This window comes from Clavelina lepadiformis, chromosome 9, assembly GCF_947623445.1.
Source record: "Clavelina lepadiformis chromosome 9, kaClaLepa1.1, whole genome shotgun sequence".
Taxonomy (NCBI): Eukaryota; Metazoa; Chordata; class Ascidiacea; order Aplousobranchia; family Clavelinidae; genus Clavelina; species Clavelina lepadiformis.
This window is the reverse complement of record NC_135248.1, coordinates 13,353,438-13,371,965: the sequence shown is the minus strand read 5'-3', so window position 1 is coordinate 13,371,965 and position 18,528 is coordinate 13,353,438. Positions and strand designations below refer to the sequence as shown.

Sequence of the window (18,528 nt, the reverse complement as noted above, 5' to 3'; positions counted from 1 at the left end):
AAACTCACACCTCATGTCATTGCCGAATTTTGAGAGACGACAATGAAAAAGCATTTCCGCCGCGACACTCGGCCGCTCTTTTTTGCATTTTACAGCGAGTTTGGTTGGACCAAACGTCTGTGCATTTGTCTCTTATGGGATTAGCAGTAAAAGCTTTGCAGTCAAAGGCTGCTGCCTGTTAGGTTACAATTGCTTGGAACCAAGGCGATGTTTTCAGTGAGTTGGTGCAACATCGGTTCCTTATTCTGTTCTCCGCGAGTTGAATTGAAACATACAGAAGAATGGTAAGAAGTGATTTAATTTCAAACGTCAAGTTACAAAGCTGTACAGTCTCCCGGCTTGCGGGTCAAGATGTACTTTTTCATTCATTTTAGACTTCATGAAATTTTTTTATGATTAAGCAAGTTCATCAACAAAGTAAACTGTTCATTGGATGAAATTGTACATCCAAGTACTATGTCTTGTGTGCCTTTTAGGTAGTCGGTTCCATCTATCATGCCAGCCTTATTATCATATTGTTTGCGCCAGTTGAACCCTATATAGGGGTAGACAATAGACATCCTGAAATTACAAATCTCAGATATTGATTGGTTATAAGGATTTATACTAATCGAAAAGTTAATTTGTGGTAGTTGAAGTTAAGTTCAGGTCTAGTATACAAGTGCGCAACCAGATGACGTCACAATCTGAGTAGCTGGGGTCTACTATATTTATCAAAAGGCATCCTGTGGTTGTGCACTTATATACTATGCCCTTAAGTTTTTACTTTGGTATTTTTTACATTTCTATGTACATATGAATGGAGCTTTTGGGCAATTGTATAAATGCTGTTGTTCTGGGCATATGTATCCGGCTTTACAAAGGTTATGTACGAGCTTAGTTTTCCAGAACTTGAATGCTGATGCATTTCAACTGATGTGTCCTAGGAGTGGCCACTTTTATGATTTAAGCAGAATTATTCTGCCTATAATTGAAAATTCCATAAATTTTAAAATCTGCCTTGTCTATGTATGTTACAAATGATCAGTCTTTTGGAGTGAAGTTTATTTTAATTGCAGTGGTATTCATCTAGAGCTAGTAAAGCTTTTTCTTCGAGCAGCAATATCAAAGATTGATTGATAAATTTAATGGTAGCCGTAGTTTAAAATCACAACCTGATATATTGCAATTGCAGTGTTGGACTTGTTCAATCTACTAAGCCTACTTCTGCATTGAATATCCTGCAACATCGGTCACCTTCATTGTCAACAACATTTGATAATTGCTTAGGTATTTGGGGCAAACGCAAAACATCACAGAAGCCTGTAAAATCACATAAACATGGTCTGTGCAAAAGAGTTCTGGTTGTCAGGCCTGGCCTGGTGGTGGTGCAAAATGGTGAGTTTGGTTGTTAATTTAATACCAACGTGATTGACAACGTTTGTATTTCTACAAAATTGTTGGAAATGTTAATTTTGTTTTGATGATTGATACATATTTGTGACAAATGTAATGTGTGTCATGATCATGATATATACTAACAGTCTGGCACATATCATTGAACTTTTTCTTTTGTCAACTAACACAATCTACATTTATTGAAATACAAACCTGGTTAAGCGCTTACATTAGTATATGCTTAACTTTTAGTGCTACTTAAAAGACGCTCAATTATACTGTGCTAAGTGCATTCACTTAAAAATATGCTTAACACCTTAAACAAGTGTTTGTTTATGTTATTTCTAGGGGTCACCAATATTAGTAAAATGCACCGTTGACAAATCCTTCCCTTGCATGCTACATCATCAGTGTTGTAATATTGTTGTGTATGCTGTGTTTCGTGCTGTGAGAAGTTCTTGCGGAATTGAAAGTTAAGGCTTGGTGTTTGCATGGGTATGTATGACCGCTTTTAGCTTGTTTCATAGCATTTTGTGTCTTTTGTCTTCAAAGGATATTTCTTCCGCATTATGTTACATCTGTTGATTGCGTCTTTTACATCCTATTATATTCCATAAATGATTTAAGAGACTTTTTCTAGCTCCTGATGTCACAATCCGTGCCGTCGAATGTTTCAACGATCACACGCTTGCATTTTTACCAAACCGCCCTCTTTTTTCTCTAAGAGATGAAAGAGAAATTAAATTTTCATCTTCATCAGAATGTCCTTACTCACCCCTTGCAAGGTACGATTTTCACTATTTTTTTGTAAAACATATAAAATTTGTAAATAATTTATTTGATTGGGTGTAAGTAATAACTAGGGCAACCAGTTTTTTGACCTAAAAATTTTAAATTTTGACCTTAAAATTTGCAAATTTTGACCTCATTTTGACCTAAAAAGTTTACATTTTGACCTTATTTTGACCTAAAAAGTTTTCATTTTGACCTAAAAAGTTTGCATTTTGACCTTATTTTGGCCTAAAACGTTTAAATTTTGACCTCATTTTGAAAAACGCTATACTGATAGTCTCTACACTGTCTACAGCAACTTTCTAATCTAAAGCTGCATTTAAAAATGACAAAATGCTTTTCTAGTGTTGACTTTTTTTTCGTTTCTGCGTATTAAGATTGACAACTTGCACTTTCAAATGCAATGCCGTCACATCGTGACGTCACCAAACGCGCTGAAAAGCCTTCCCTCTCTTTGTGTCTTTGGTTCTAAGTAAAATTTGCGGGACTGGAATTGTTTGCGGTACAAGAAAAGAGAAAAACGGAAGAATAATATTACAAAATGGTTACAAAATTACAAGTTTAATAGATTTTGACCTAAAAAAAAGACCTAACGAAACAATTTGACCGTATTTTGACCTAACGTAACATTTTGACTTTATCTGACCTAATAACTTGTATACCACACGTCGTACAAAGCTAAAATTTGTTTTGTGCTTGTTTCATAGCATTCTGAGCAGGTAAAAAAAAATTGACCATATTGACTTTTGGTTGCCCTAGTAATAACTCTTTGAATAAAATTTCCTTCAAAATACATTTCTTGAGCACATCATTTGAAAATTAATATTAATAAAGTTAAAATATTAAGACACAAGTAGCAAGATGCAATGGCAATCACAAATTATATTTCGTTGCTTTTTTGAAGGCGGTTATTGAAAATACAAGGCGTCCACTCCATAATGCTTTCTTCATATCACATTCGGGTGGAAGTAAGTGTGAATTGTAATAAGTAAGTGTGCAAAAGTAATTTTGATCTAATTTTTCAAGTCTAAATTTCAAATTTAATATTTTATAAGGTGTTGAGATATAACTGTCTTAAAATATTCCATTTGTTATATCAATTATGCATAAGAAAGAGGCATTGATGTCATATTTTGGTACAGTATAATGATTTTGTGGAGGAAGAATTTGGTTCATTACCATTACATTGTCGTTTCAAAAAAACTGTTTTAAAAAGTTGCCTTAAAATGCTGTACACTGTCATTAAAGCAGCAGCGATACTGTTGTACAAATGTCCAATTTGTACAAATTTATACATGCTTGTAATTGCCACAGCAATGCCAAATTTTTTGATAACTTCCAAAGTGAATTGATTGTGCTATTAAGTCAGCAATTGTTTTCTAAAAACTTTCATGTTTTGCTCAAATAAGTCAAAAATTTCTAGAAAGAACACAGCAGCAATGAAGCGAAATGGAAGGAAATAAAACCATTGGTTCTGACAATCTTGCTCGATTTTTTTGCCTCGAACTTACCGGCAATAACAGACCAATTTTTAGAAAATCCGCACAACCATACAGAACAAGGTGAGCTTAGACGTATTTTTTCAAGTTAATTTTTAAGTTAAAGTTGATCTTGGCTCATTATTGGTGCAATAGTAATTGCAAGATATAAACGTTTCCCTCTAATGCTTTGAACTTGACTTCCTCCAGTCTGAGGATAAAGAATATCATGTCATGCCAACTAATTTATCCTACACTGAGCTTTCTTTAACCAAAGTAATTTTACCTGTTTGTATGTATGACATATGTACTGTTTGGAATGTCAACAAGGAAACGTATAAATTAAGGGGAAATTAAACAACTGATACAAACTTGTTGGCGATATTGTTTTCATGATAAATATGATGTATGTTTAAAACAATGAAACCGCCTTTTTTGTTTTTGTTCATGTTTATTTAAGAAAGAGGCAATTTAACAACTTTTCTGCTCCAACTGTGTCCTGTAAGTAACATAGCTTTACTAGATCTCTATCGATAAAAAGAACGCAGTAACCAATTTCGACGTTGATTGAATTGGTCCATTTGAAGTGCGAGCTGCATAAATTATATATGCACTTGTCTGCATTATTTATGTCAATCTTTAACCCTGCGTTTGGTTACGGTATTCAAGTTTCTTCAAGATTAGGATCCAAACCGAGCAACTGAATGCAAAGTTTAAAACTTTTGAAATGATAAGTTCATCACAAAAAAATAGAAAACAAAACAATTTATCTCTGTTTTTCGTCCCTATGCTATATTAGTAATTATAAGTTAAGCCAAATTTTTTATTAGCTGCTACGTCACGAAAAATGAGCACTTGAAAAAAAACATAATTTATAAGTTTTATAGCAAGTTTCCATTTAAAAATCAATTAATAAGTTTGTATACATTTGTCCAACTTTTTACTGTATGTGTGATCGGATTGTGAACGCGCAGGCGAATGTATTACTCCCGTGCATTATGACGAAACAAGCGCCATCATTGATGACCTCATTAATACAAGTATACGACCAACGGTACAGGACGAAGGCGGTGACGTCATTTTTAAGGTAATTTTTACAGTAACTATTGTACATTTATATTTTCACTATGATTATTGGCGATTTGCTGATCTTAATTCGTGAACAGATATCCAAATTATCACAAATTGAAGCCTTGGGTACTTTTAGTCTTGAGTAGAATTTTGAATGACAATCATTAAGCCTTTTTTGTTGATAAACATTGTGTTTACCGTATTTTCTTGAATAGAAACCCCCCTTGGATAGAAGCCGCCCTCGAATAGAAACCGCACAATTTGATTAAAAATAAACCATAGAAACCGCACAAAATGCAAAAACCGCAAGTGCATAATGCAATGTAAATAACATGTTTACAAAATACTGTAGGATGACAAGTATGGGGTTATCTTAGTACAATACGTTCAAAAGTGCAAGGTAGATAGCATGTTTACGAAACTGATTGTCAATCAATTAATTATTCTTCGATAAGTCTGCAATTATACCGTGAACCGAGATTGAACTTATGGCAAGTATGACGTTATGTAATAGCGCGATGAATACCGTAGCAGAAATATAATTATAACGACACAACTTGGAAGACAATGGAAACAGCGTCTTCCAATAGAGTGTTGAGTGGTGTAATATAAATGCTGTCATTGAGAGCTTGCACATGCGAAAAACAGCAGTTGTCACATTACAGTAGTGATCGGATAGTAATAGAATAAAACCTTTCTGTCAAAAGAGAGCGCAGAATTTTATTGTCATGTAATCAACACTACCGGTACTTCATGTAATAAAAATAGAAGCCGCCCTCGAATAGAAGCCGCACAAAACGTTCAAAAATAAAAAATAGTAGCCGCGGTTTCTATTCAAGAAAATACGGTATTTAAAATGCAGTGTTAGTATTTTGCTAACATGAGCTTACTCAACAAAGTTCAATCCGCAACTTAATAATTGCGCATTTCCTTGCAGACCTTTCAAGCAAAGCGGGGTACAGTGAATGTGGTACTGCTAGGTACATGTCTGTCAAGCCCGCCAGCTTCAAAGGCGATTTGCCGCCTGGTGTTGAGTTTCTTGCAGTTTCATGTTCCTCAAGTTGTACGCGTTTTACCAGTAAGTAAACGGTATGTTTGAGCAACAGAATAACCATACGTTTATATTTTAGCAACATAGCATTGCCAAGATCTGTGCTGATCCGCGTGTTTAGATTAAAAGTATTAATATTCTGTTTCAGGTTGAAAATTCATCATTGTCAAAATCGTGGAGTTCGGTTTTTTAACGAAGGAGCTTTATCGACAGAATGCGAAATATACTCCGCCCCCGATATAGGCCGATTACGCTCCGCGAAAATCCGTTCGATATTCGATGAATAGATTCCAATGAAAGAATTCCCTCTCCGACCATTCTAGACAACAACGAAACCATTCGCTTGATTAGCCCTTGCTCACGTGACTACTGAAATGGAAGCTTAAGTAATCATCTAATTTCACGGTCATTACTTTATGACGTAACACTACACACTGCATCTTTCAGCCGTATCGACCCGAAGAGAACTGCTTGTAGCTTGTTTTCAAAGCCGTATGCTACGAAAATTCAAGAATAATTTTTGCTGTATGACTTGAATGGAATCTCTCTCAAGGAAACCTTCCGTTCTTTCTCTTTCCCCAAAACAACTAATGGCTGAAAATAAAATTTAACACCGCTTTTGTGTAGACCTTGAAAAGTTTTTGAAATCAGTCAGAAACACTAAGCCGAGTTTGATTGATTCATTTCAATCAACAAAATCACTTAAACGCATGGTGTGGTGGTTAATTTTTGTAAGGACTACATGTTGTTTTGATAACAGCAAACACCAGCATGTGTTAAGAACAGGAATAGGTTATATTAGCGCAACTATGTCAAACCGACGGTGCGGCCTATCAAGGTTTATCGTTGCTATGTGTGATAACGAATTAATTTAATAAACAAGCAAACAGTTGTTGAGAACACGTGAAATTTTACTGATACATGCCAGTAGCACCTGGAACGTGATATTTTGCGCTTAAATAATGCACAATGGAAAAATTACTTTAATTTAGAGCTATCTTTTTTCATATGCTGCTTTGTGTTGAACTGAACGTGGTATAAATAAGTTGTTTTACGTTCAGCTTGGATTAAAAAAATTATGTCCTTTTTGGCCCAGTAAAGTATTCCCGTTGGGCAAAGCTGTATTAGTAAACTGTTTGAAAATTATGTGCAGAGCTGTATTTTAAAACCAAATTTGGATCCGCTGTAATCTTGGTTATGTGTTGGTGGTGTCATTTGACCACCACGTCAAGTGCGACCAAAGGATGTTCGTATGGCCCAACAGTGTTTTGACTTCTGACGACAGCGATTTTTGAAGACTAAATGCTAATTTTCTGCTGTATAATTGCAGATGTATAAATTTTGACTGATCGTTGGAGAGGTGTAAGAGACCGTTTCGATGACGGGCACAATCGCACTTTCAGTGAAGTTAAAATTCCCTTGCGAAGGCATTTATTTCATTTCTTAGTTGTAGTTTCATATGCGCTGTTTGTAGAGATTCTATACAGTATACACCGTTGATGGACCCAGTAACCACTTCTATGCCTTCACTCACAGAAACAGTTATTTTTTTTGCTGCCCCGCGCGTTGTGTTGTTTCCCGCATATTTTTGCCAATCTTCAAAATGAACATACATTTATTTGTATTGTTAGATTTTTATGTTAACACTTAACCTGTATTACAAGATCACAAAAGATGTATCAATTTACTTTTACTGTTGACTACTTCGTTATATCAAATTGTTTTGAAACGCCTAGCCGGTTTTGTTGTAGATTCGTCACACAATCCCGGCCCAATTAAAATCAGGACTACAGATAAATTTCGATTGCGCAATCGAGTCTGTTGTTTGAACGCGCTTTCCAAAAAGTCACGTGACTCTTTGTTGCGTAACAAAAAACGGTGTGACTGTGCGAACTTCGGTGCTCACAACGGTGGGAATTCCCCTTGTTCGAATAATACTTTTTGTTGAAATAGAACACTTGATGAATAGGATTTCGACAATCAAAAGAAATAAATATAATATTTAGTGATTGATAAAATTGATTTAGTTTTTGACTTTATGTGAAGTGAGTTGTGGTTTATTATACCGATTCATTGTCCACTACCACATGGTACTATTACCACCTTTTCTTTATGCTTTTCCTGCGATGGGTGTGTACTGTAGGCTATATATCGTAGGTCTATACAGTTCGTTTTTTGTATTTTTATTTATCGCCATTAACCGAGCGTAGCGAAAGCTGGGATTATAATCGCGCTTATAATGCAAGCGAAAAACAAAATCCGAACTTGGAAAAAAGGGTAATCCCCATAAAGCAGAAAAACTTACAAAACGATGACAAAGCTGTGAGACTAAAGCTTATGCTGATGTTTTCTGGGGCTGTTGCTCCGAAGAGATGCAATGAAATAGTAACCGACAATACTAACAAATAAGGCACCGGAATGGTAGATATTTAGACGGATATTTGGATGCATATTACGGCCAATGCAGGTGGTAAAATCAAATGTATTGATTCTATACCATAGCAAATATCGACATATGCTTTAAAATGGTTTTGTGTTTTAACAGAATTTTGATACTTACACACATCGGAGTGTTAACAACGGTCTCAAGTAAATGTCTCTTAACTCATCCAGGCCTTACTCGTACCGTCAAAACATACGTTATTATGACGTAAGGACTTCCAAATATCACTCTTCCTTTGTGACGTCATATCAATCAAGCACAAAACTTAGCCAGCCAGTAATTCACTGCACGACATACAAGAACGTACATACCACGCGGGGAACGTATTACAGATGTGACCTTCATTACTGAGGTGTAGCGTATATTGTAACGTAACTTAAATATGATAAATAAGACACGGTATTACAACGTATGCAGCGCTGTTGAAATTGATAGAAACAAGTTAAATAAGTTAAAACATTATCAGAATTCAAAGATCCGCTGAAGAAACAAACCGTGCACAGTGAGACCAGTAAGAGTAGCCAGCGGAAATACCTTCAAGTTTTTTACAAATACTCAACGTAGCTTTGGCCAATGTCGACACACGAAACATTTCTAACACGGCATAACATTCTTACCTCAAGCTCTGTTAGCGCGATTTTTAAACATGATTATTGAAGAAGTGTGACATTTGTTAACATAGAACGGGGTTATGCTGTGTTATCACATGATAACGTAATACCAATATTATTAAAACGTTTTGCCGTGCAAAAGTTGATGATGAAAAGTGCTATATGTGAATTAGACAGAAGGAACGACCTGAACAGAGAAAGTTACGAGCCGTCTGGTTTAACCGCAAGATTTTGATTCATCAGGATAGGCCTATAACAACAATATATGCACATTCGTTGATAGGCCTAATACTTCCTTGGCTTTCTGTTCGATCTGGCACAATTCGTTGAAAGTAATTGTGTGTCGCAATCCAATGTGTTTTGTTACGCCATCTGGGGAGAAAACGGGGAATCCCCGACAAAAATTATCGGGATAGTAATATCATAAAGATGGCCTTCAGGAGCTTTCATGTCTCATTCCGTATATTGTTTAGCTTTCTGCATACGATTATTATTTGTGAGTATCTTGTTATCTGAAGAGCAAAGTGTTGCTAGTTACCAGTTTCTGAGTTTCAGTTTTCTTTGAAACAAGATGTATCGACCTTTTTCTTCCTACCGACCCCAAAGTATACCCAGCCGGTCGACTAAACGACTTAATACGGTAAGATTATTTAAAATAGCGTTTCTCAAAGTTTACTGTGTGAAAGGCAACTGACCTGACAGTAAAATATTTAATATATTTAGATTTATACGGTAACTTTTAATAGCAGTATACGCAAATCTTATTACACTTTCGCGTAGGTTAATTAGAGAGAAAAATTAGGTAACAATTAAATTTAGCCTAATTGGTTTCCATTTTTTGATTGATTTATACTCTTGTTGCTCCGCAAAAGGCATTTCCCGCAAAAATAATGTTCAAGGTTTTCGTATTTTCACTTTTTTCATTTCATTTTTCAGTTCCTTTTTTTCATATTTTATTATTTTCATATTTTCACCTTATTCTTTGAGAAACGCCCAAACTTTCTATAAGAAAAGTAATTGACCGAATTGCATTGTGTTATTTGGACTAAAGTGGATCCTCAACTAAAAACGTTTTTTTATGCATCCCAGTTTTTTATTGTAATTATAAGTAGCCAAATAACTGTGGCCAATTGCCGATATTGCCAAGTTGTCTTTATTTACATCAACTTTGTTTTTTGTGCAGGCCTATATATTAGCGGAGCATAGATGATACACAGTATTTCGGTAGCCCTAAGCAAATTTTTCCAGTGAATTACCCTGTATTTCAGGATAATAATTATAGTTTATCAGAATTAGATCATTACATATTCTTGTGATAATAAAAACACATTTTTCACGCATCGTTGATCTGTCAACTCCTTATATGGCCTATTACCTAGCTGTTTTGCATGCTTTTGTGCTTGAAAACGTTGAAGAAGTTAAACAGGATTCGACATATTAATTTGCTAGGGAAATTAATTTAAAATAAAACTTTTTCTTATTTTAACCATTTTTTCGTTACTAAAAATAAATGTTTTGTGTTATTCATTTATTTATTTGTTTTATTTCCTCGAATCGTTGTAAGGGAACTTTTGACGATCTTCTTTGGCACTTGGAAGTTGTTTTCTCCTTTCACTTTCAGCTTGTGCGTTCGTGGAAGTCTTTTGTCCTTTTCAGTTTGCCTGTCTGCGGTTTTCTTAGTTCGGGAAGGGCGGTTAATGATTGTTAGTTCAGATATTACGCTAATAGTTGGATATAAGCTAGAAATTCATAATTTTATAGCGCAACTTTTGCCATTAATGTCATCGTGTTGCCTGCATTATGTCACTGATTTACATTTTCTACAGCACAGCAGCCACAAGCAGACAAGTTCACATTGCCATAAGGCTGTTAGGCTAATTAGGCAGTTTTCCAATTTGTATCAGACTGTCTGACTATCAGACAGACAAAGCCTTCGGGTCGGTCGCCATTGGGCTGTAGGGGAAAGTGTGGCGGGTTCTTGGAGTAGTAAATGTGGTTGCTGATTTATAATAAATAAACAAAAACACTGGTTGCTTGAACACCAGTTTATAATAAATAAGTATTTGAGGCTTCATTGCACACCATCACACCAACAATTGCATAATAAACTGCCGTACTTTCCAGTTGGTCGTTTTCAGTAAGATCTTGGGTGCGCCAAATAACGAAAAATGATAAATGCGGTGAGCAAAAATGTCCAGATACAATAAAAGTGTGCACTTGCATACATTAATGTCAATCTTTAAATTAATCGAAAATTGTGTGAACAGATGTTCTGTCCAAGTCATTAAGTGCAAAATAACGCACCTTAAATGTGGCACTGCAGCTCATGAAGGCAGTAATAAGAGTGCCCTTACCATACTCAGCAGTCTGGCCAGTTGGCGGGACAGGGAATGCATGGCACGTGGGAGCAGTAGCTTTCTAAACTTTAACTATTAATCTGTGGTCGTGATTCATGCTAGGTTTGATAATAGTTTTATTTAGGCTACTTAACAAGTTTCGGGTCTTGTACGGAAGTGCACAACCTGATGACATCACAAGTTGAGTAGCTGAGCTCTAGTATGCAAAGGCATCCTGCGGTTATGCCCTTCTGCACTAGACCCCAAATTACAATAGTTTAATAATGCCAGACTGACTATAGAATTAGATCGTGAACTTTTAACCCACAATTATAAGTCTTAGTGAAAAGTGTGGCAATTGTACACACGAGATGCACACCAAACTTTTTTGTGTTCACGCTGATTTATAATAAACTAACAAAAAAAGCTGGTTGTATGAATGCTAGTTTAATAAATAAACAAAGAATTGAGGCTTTGGTGCACACTATAATGCCAAAATTTACATCTTTCATGCTTGATTTCTCGTCAAAAACTGCCATACTTTTTAGTTGGACCTATAAGGTTGCCTATCTATTGATAAAACTGATAGCCTATACCTATAAGAACTATATTTAGCCTATATACGATAGGCTACTAAAATTCAGAGACATCAGACATCTCTGTCGTAGACTTGTAAGTAAATTATAACTCTTATTCAGACAGCTGCGAATATTATATATTAGCATTCACAGTCACTGCATGTCACAGCAGGTGGAAACCAGGCATGTGGTATTACTTATAACAAACTACTTCATCAAGCATCAAATATAAGGCAATACTGGTGAATACAGAACGTTATCGTCTGCTGACGTTTCATACTAAACTTAATTTTGTTTGTTTGTTACGAAATCAAGGTTTGACACTCTTAAACATTTTACAGAAGGGCGCAGTTTTTTTTTTAAAAAAAAAGAATAATTTAACAGAAAAATGTGCATGCTCATGCGAAGATTAACCTCTTAAACGTTCATAGGCACTTATTGTCATGAATGGATGTTTATGTTAACAGTTTTTACTTCCTTTTATTGCTGTCCGTATACATGTACAGTAAGTAATTCTTACTGTATATAAATATTTTACACATTGATTGTTTTCTTCAGCACCGTGCTAAGTTAAGACGATTTTCTTATTGATTTGATAAAGTCTGGGAAAGCATACTCTAGGATCATCAATATGGCATTGAAGAGAATCACAAGAGTAAGAAATGGCCGGTACCACTATAAGCTTAGAATGACTGAATAGACTGGTGTTTTCAGAAAAGTTTAATCTGTTTCAAATTTTCTGAGATTAAATCCAAGTTCACGACTGATATGTAATATGTTTGAATAGATGTATGATAGTTAAAATATGGGAAACCAAACTGTTTCAGTCATTAAAAGTTTTCAGTGGCATCCAAAAACGATTCATATCAAGTTGTATTATTTCATTTCGTACATCATGTAATGTCATTTTGTATCAGAAGTGTTATCGAAATTAACAATTAGATGCAATTGTTATTGGTTCTGTTTTTACAGTATGATCATTTATTTTACATGACTACTTTTTCATAACAAAAACACGTAAACATAAACAGCTAATTACGAATTGAGTATTGGGAAAAGGACTCTAATGGATTAGTGATAATTAGTTGAAGGAAGCAACGGCAGTTTAAATTTTTACCAATATCTTGCGAAATATTATGTCGTGGCTCATATATTGCTTCACAGTTTAGTCAAACTGTGGTGCATTGTGTTCACACATACGTACCTTTTTATGCTGGCCTAGAGAAGGCGAAACGTTGATCAGTAAATGTTATAACAGCTACTTTGGTTTGTAATGTGACAACATGCAAAAACGTTTTATAAGACCAAACTAAGATATGCCGAATGAAAACAGCAAAAAGCAACCTAAGAATAACACTTCATTGTCTATGAAGGACCGATTAGAAAGCAGCCATCCCTTCAGTGCCATGATACTTGTAGCGAGCTTGACAACTGGACATAGATGCGGAACTGTGCATTATTAAACTCAATAGCATAATGCACTGAAACACTATCCAAACCCACTTGCATAATGCAAGTGGGCAAAACTGAATATCAAACTATCCCTAATGCAGCCCATGTGAAAGTGTTATAGTGTACAGCCCTTGACAATAGAAGACTGAAAATAGCAGAAAAATGCCACTATTCTATGGCATTGTATAAAAAAAACTTTAAGTATCATTGTTGTTTGAAGAAACTTGTAAGAGCCTTTACAATGTATGTATGTTGACTGTTATGTAAACAGACAACATTAATTTACGTATGGTTTTGGTTATGTTACAGGAGCTACAGGACTTAAACAAAGACCCCCCTGCTCAGTGTTCTGCTGGACCTGCAGGAGATGACAGTGAGTGTATTGGTCCATGTTTAAATGCAAATTTTTGACATATATAATATGCAAATACTTTATTATCCGCAAGTTCTTATTGAAATTTTCCATTTTGCGATGATAGGTTTTGCATTTTGATTATATTAGGTTTATAATGTTATGTATATTTTTTCAGTGTTTCGTTGGGAAGCTACTATTATGGGACCGGTGAGTCAAATTTCATATTTTGATTATTACACTGGTCTACACAAAATTTCAGGTTTGGGTTTTGACAACTCATTTTAGCTAATTTTGGGGCGCTGAATCCGAAAATGAACTCAGATTTTTTCTATCACATCACGTTTTTGAGATATGAAATATCCCTAATTTTTGAAAAAAATCAATTTTTGCCCCCCCTCTGTTGTCAAAACAAGGAATTCTGATGCAATAAACACTGTTTTACCTGCAATAATCTAGCTTTAATTAGCAAACAAGCATTCTATATTATATTCACACAAATTTGCGTTGTCTTTATTAAAATTTCATGTTTTGGAATAAAAAATAGGCATACAAAAGAGCAACCATAATAACATCAAACGCTACATTATGCTGACGAACCTGTCGATAGGACAGTGACAAGGTATTATCTGAATTATAGCCTACAGTTCACACAATATGCACATAGACAACGGAGTGCAGAAATTCTGAAGACACACACAGAAATAGCAAAGTGCCAAAATAAAGATTGACTCAAAGGGACTTGGGCAGGGCGAGTTCAGAAACAGTCAACAAAAGAGCTTTCATAAAATATGAACTCTTCACTTATAAGCTTAAAAATGCTCTTTTGAGGGACTTTCTTTTATGAGCAGCATCTGGAATTTCTCTTTTCAAACTCCAGCAATAGTCGGCCATCATATGACAATCCCACCGACCTTGATAACGTTCCTCCATAATTTTAATATCCTGGTGGAAACGTTCACCCTGTTCTTCACTAACTTTCCCAAGGTTTTCTGGAAACTCATCCGCATGGCTCTTCAAGTAGTGAACTTTGATGCTCATCCTGCATCCCAAATCTTCAAAACTAAGCAGTAGCTCCCTTAAGAGATCTTTATAATTTTCTGCTTTTCTGTTTCCCAAAAAATGGAAGGATATAAGTATAGTTATAGTTCTGGAAGTGGTATAAATACTGGCAGTGGCTTTTCATCACTGTGAGGAACTGGCCGCAATGTCGAATCCAAATTTGGATATTTCAAACGATGTTTACTCTTTTTGTTATACCCTTTCACACTAACAAGACAAAAATAACAATCGTCAACTTGATTTCGTTGCTCTCGCCAAATCATGGGTATTCCAAATTTCATTTGTGAACCTTTTCCTTGCGACCAACTTCTCAGACATTCAACGCAGGTCTTGCACGCTTTATGAGGAGCCCAGCTTTTGTCCTGGTCCCCTAACTTGACTTTAAAGTAAGCAAGATATGCCCTTTTTACAAACGTGGTAATATTGCATTGTTGAGACTTCAACATGAAGCATCCACAAATGTAACAAAATATATCCGGATCATTACAACATTTTCTTCTTTTGCTGGAAGCAGACATAGCTTGAGATCAAATATAACCTTTCTTTGTTAGTAGTTTTCTAAGAGCAAGTTTTTCCACAGAAACACCACTATACCAAAAACTCTAACCGACTTGAACTCAAACTTATATAGTATGAAAATACCTTTTCCTTCTACAAACCACTTTTCAGCTTGAACTCTGATGTTGGTCTGTACAATGTACATGTGCTTTATGAAACTTCTAAATAAATCTTCCTTACTAAGCAAGAATTTATTACTAAGTCAAATCTACTCCCACCAGCTGTCTTCCTACGATATTCCAGCTGCACAGAGATAGCAGCTGACCCACAGATAATGCCTGAGAAGCCAAGACAGGGAGTTCAAGCCAGCATGGAAAAACTCTACGCGAGCAATTTCAACTATGTCCTATTATGATATCATAACAGGATTTTTTTTATTTTAGAGGAAATCTGAACCAATTTATGAATTTAGTGCAAAAATATCTCTATGTTTGAAAGTTTATAGCTGTCAGAAAATAATTATATTTGACATTATACTGTAAAAAGGGTAAAATTGGTCAATTTCATAAAATAATGACACCGATAGAAAGAAAACTTGATGTGATAGAGAAAATCTGAGTTCATTTTCGGATTCAGCGCCCCAAAATTAGCTACAATCAGTTGTCAAAACCCAAACCTGAAAAAAAAAGTTGAAATTTGTAGACCAGTGTTATCAATTAGACGCTTTTTACTGTTAAACATCTACTGTAATATGTATATACCAGTCAATAGTCATAATCATAGAATTATAGTTTGCAAGAATGCCTTCCATTACAAATGTGAAGTGCACGGGTTTGGTTGCAAAGTACAGCACGTATTATTATTGTTTGACAAACTAATTTACAAGCCATTGTGTTTATAACAAAACATATTTTTTCAGGGCACAAGTCCATATGAAGGTGGTGTTTTTTTTCTTGAAATAAACTTTCCTACGGACTATCCATTTAAGCCACCACGGGTATGTAGTATTATTTACCTTGTGTCACACTTGTAGCATGCTTCTTGAATTGCCAAGTTACTAGGTTTTAACTTATTTGTAAAACGTTGAATATACAGTCAAGCCTCCAAGTCCAAAATTTTTGGTTTCATAAGAAAATGTCTGTTTAATAAGGTATATATAGCATATATAAGGTGTATGTAATCAAAATTGGAAGGATATAAGAGTGGAATTTTTTACAAGGCATTAAAAAAACTTTGTTGAATATCTAACTATGTTTGAAATGAATGATTTAAGTGAAGGAGCTTGGGAAATTGGTCAAAGATTTCACCTAGAACAAACTTTGAAGTGGGACATATGTTAAAGCTTGACGGATAAATATGTCCAACTTGTCATAATCTGGATTTGCTGATGTTTTTTTTATTGATTTGGCATATCCATTTGTAATTAATCCATTCCTAACAGTTTCATGTCGAATGGCGGGCTTTGGATAAACGTGGCCTGATTGCAGATTTTGGAAAAATAATTTGCAGGACCAGGCCGGGCCATTTGAGGTGGGCGACCACTTATGCTTACCTTAATCGTTTAATGAGAACAATTAATTGCTCTCTTTAAGCAGACATAGTCCCTCGTCTTAAAGTGACAAGGTGGCATATATGCTCATAATAATAATTAATAACGGATACACATTTGACAAAATTGCCTGCCTGACGCTGAGGAGGGGGGTGGGTTCACTCACTGGTGCCAAAATTTTCATGGCCAGGCCTGCAAGATGTTATAATTACAAAAAGACAGCTTTTTCTCAATCTTTTTCTAAGTGACACTGACTTTACACCAGGACTTTGAAATTTTTTCGATTCAAAACTTACGTGCAATCCTTATTCGTTTCAGGTTGCATTTAGAACTAGAATATACCATCCCAACATAAACAGTAACGGTAGCATCTGTCTCGATATTCTACGTTCACAGTGGTCACCAGCATTAACAATTTCAAAAGGTTTGTAACGAATGAATCACTTATTTCTAGCCTGATAGATTCATTGCTATAAAGTTTTTTTAAGCGGCGACAGCAGCAAATATGATTCTATGCGTTAAAGTTTAGTTATGTGAAAACATTCTATATGTCAAGTTAGTTTAATCAAGTATAGCTGCATGTTTCCAAACAAGTATTTTTCGATTATAAACTAATCACTGTAGAATATAGCAACAGGTCGTTCATTCGTTTGTTATTTGTACTCAGATTAAAGTACACCCCAATGCTATGTTTGGATAACACTTATAGCTGTTTAGATAAAACATGTGGCATGCATGGTGCAGATGTTATTCTCAAGTGTGTTGCATTCATTTTTTCCTGTTATCACAGGCCTAATTTCTTCCATCTTGAAGCTTTTTAGTTGATTTAATTGCAACTATTTCTTTTAAAGTTAATTTATCAAAAATCGTTTTCGAAATGGTGCAACGACACAAAATTAACAAAGCTTAACTGCTAGGGAATATAGTAATTAATGCTAACTTTTTTTGTTTGTTGTTGCAGTTCTTTTATCGATTTGTTCACTGCTAACTGATCCCAACCCAGATGACCCCCTTGTACCCGAAATCGCGCGCGTTTTCAAATCAAATAGAACAAAGTACAACGATACAGCCAGGGAATGGACGCGAAAATATGCGTGTGAGAAGTAAATTTGTTTTCTCGGATTCTCATTTCTCAAATTATTTCACAGAAGAGATCTGCAACCATAAAATCTTTACGCGTCAATTGTAAGCTTTTTGTTGTCAAGTTTCTGTTTGTTGATACTGTATATCTTAATAAATGTAATCTTCATAGACCTTTCAAAAACTTGTAAATCATTGGGATAACATGCATCATCTCTTATCTTACAGTTCAGTAATTGTTAAAAAGGTGATTTTCCATGGAATCTTTCCATATGTGTCGTTCTTACTAGATATTGGTCACTTAGCATAATTTTTCTTAGTAGCTTAATAGCATGTTTTTTTATTTGCCTTTTCTTCTCTGTAAATTGTGCTTATCTAATCAACAAAAATCTTGTAGCCATTTGTCAGTTTCAGCGATTTACGGCAACGCTGTTGAAATTTAATACTCAATAAAGGAACAGTGAATGTACGGAGATACCAATGTTTGGTTGTATTGACTGGAGTAAATTTTTAACAAGTTAAAATAAAACATTTCAAAACATGTTGTTTATGCGAGTTTGGCAAACTATTGATCAAAAACACAAAATTTCAAATTCAATCTACCACTTAAAACAGCGAAAGAGTAAAAAACCAGTGTGTTCAATAAATGGAAAGCCTTTGCCTGGTAATATCAGAGAATTTCGTTAATGGGCAACCAAACCACATAATAAACTGCGTTTAGCAGAACCCAATACAGTTGTTAATGTAAATATGGACGTCACCAGACGACACGACTTGATGTATCATCTTCTATGTTAA

At 35.1% G+C, this 18,528-nt stretch overlaps 2 protein-coding genes across 5 annotated transcripts; both read left to right on the top strand.

Moving 5' to 3' along the window:
* Positions 1-122: 122 nt before the first annotated feature.
* LOC143470695 (NFU1 iron-sulfur cluster scaffold homolog, mitochondrial-like) lies at positions 123-7,448 on the top strand. 3 transcript variants are annotated; one of them, XM_076968961.1, is made up of 8 exons: positions 123-284; positions 1,175-1,377; positions 2,018-2,162; positions 3,074-3,137; positions 3,593-3,731; positions 4,622-4,734; positions 5,656-5,807; positions 5,918-7,448. In XM_076968961.1, exons 1-8 carry the CDS (start codon positions 208-210, stop codon positions 6,054-6,056), a joined length of 1,032 nt encoding a protein of 343 aa, XP_076825076.1. In that variant the 5' UTR covers positions 123-207; the 3' UTR covers positions 6,057-7,448. The 3 variants fall into 3 exon arrangements, with proteins under 3 accessions (XP_076825076.1, XP_076825077.1, XP_076825078.1); XM_076968962.1 differs by having other exon boundaries at positions 126-284; positions 5,656-5,796; XM_076968963.1 differs by lacking the exons at positions 123-284; positions 1,175-1,377 and adding an exon at positions 1,730-1,872.
* A 1,841-nt stretch (positions 7,449-9,289) lies between these two features.
* On the top strand, positions 9,290-18,205 carry LOC143470463 (ubiquitin-conjugating enzyme E2-17 kDa-like). 2 transcript variants are annotated; one of them, XM_076968615.1, is made up of 6 exons: positions 9,290-9,463; positions 13,499-13,562; positions 13,720-13,751; positions 16,021-16,098; positions 16,969-17,074; positions 17,612-18,205. In XM_076968615.1, the coding sequence occupies exons 1-6, from the start codon at positions 9,395-9,397 to the stop codon at positions 17,755-17,757; spliced, it is 495 nt and encodes a 164-aa protein (XP_076824730.1). In that variant the 5' UTR covers positions 9,290-9,394; the 3' UTR covers positions 17,758-18,205. The 2 variants fall into 2 exon arrangements, with proteins under 2 accessions (XP_076824730.1, XP_076824731.1); XM_076968616.1 differs by lacking the exon at positions 9,290-9,463 and adding an exon at positions 12,276-12,392.
* Positions 18,206-18,528: the final 323 nt, after the last annotated feature.

Coding starts and splice junctions, on each gene's coding strand:
- LOC143470463 (XM_076968615.1), top strand. CDS start 9,395: ATGTATCGACCTTTTTCTTCCTACCGACCCCAAAGTATACCCAGCCGG. Junction 9,464..13,498: donor CGACTAAACGACTTAATACG/GTAAGATTATTT, acceptor GTTATGTTACAG/GAGCTACAGGACTTAAACAA. Junction 13,752..16,020: donor AAGCTACTATTATGGGACCG/GTGAGTCAAATT, acceptor ATATTTTTTCAG/GGCACAAGTCCATATGAAGG.
- LOC143470695 (XM_076968961.1), top strand. CDS start 208: ATGTTTTCAGTGAGTTGGTGCAACATCGGTTCCTTATTCTGTTCTCCG. Junction 285..1,174: donor TTGAAACATACAGAAGAATG/GTAAGAAGTGAT, acceptor TTGCAATTGCAG/TGTTGGACTTGTTCAATCTA. Junction 2,163..3,073: donor CCTTACTCACCCCTTGCAAG/GTACGATTTTCA, acceptor GCTTTTTTGAAG/GCGGTTATTGAAAATACAAG.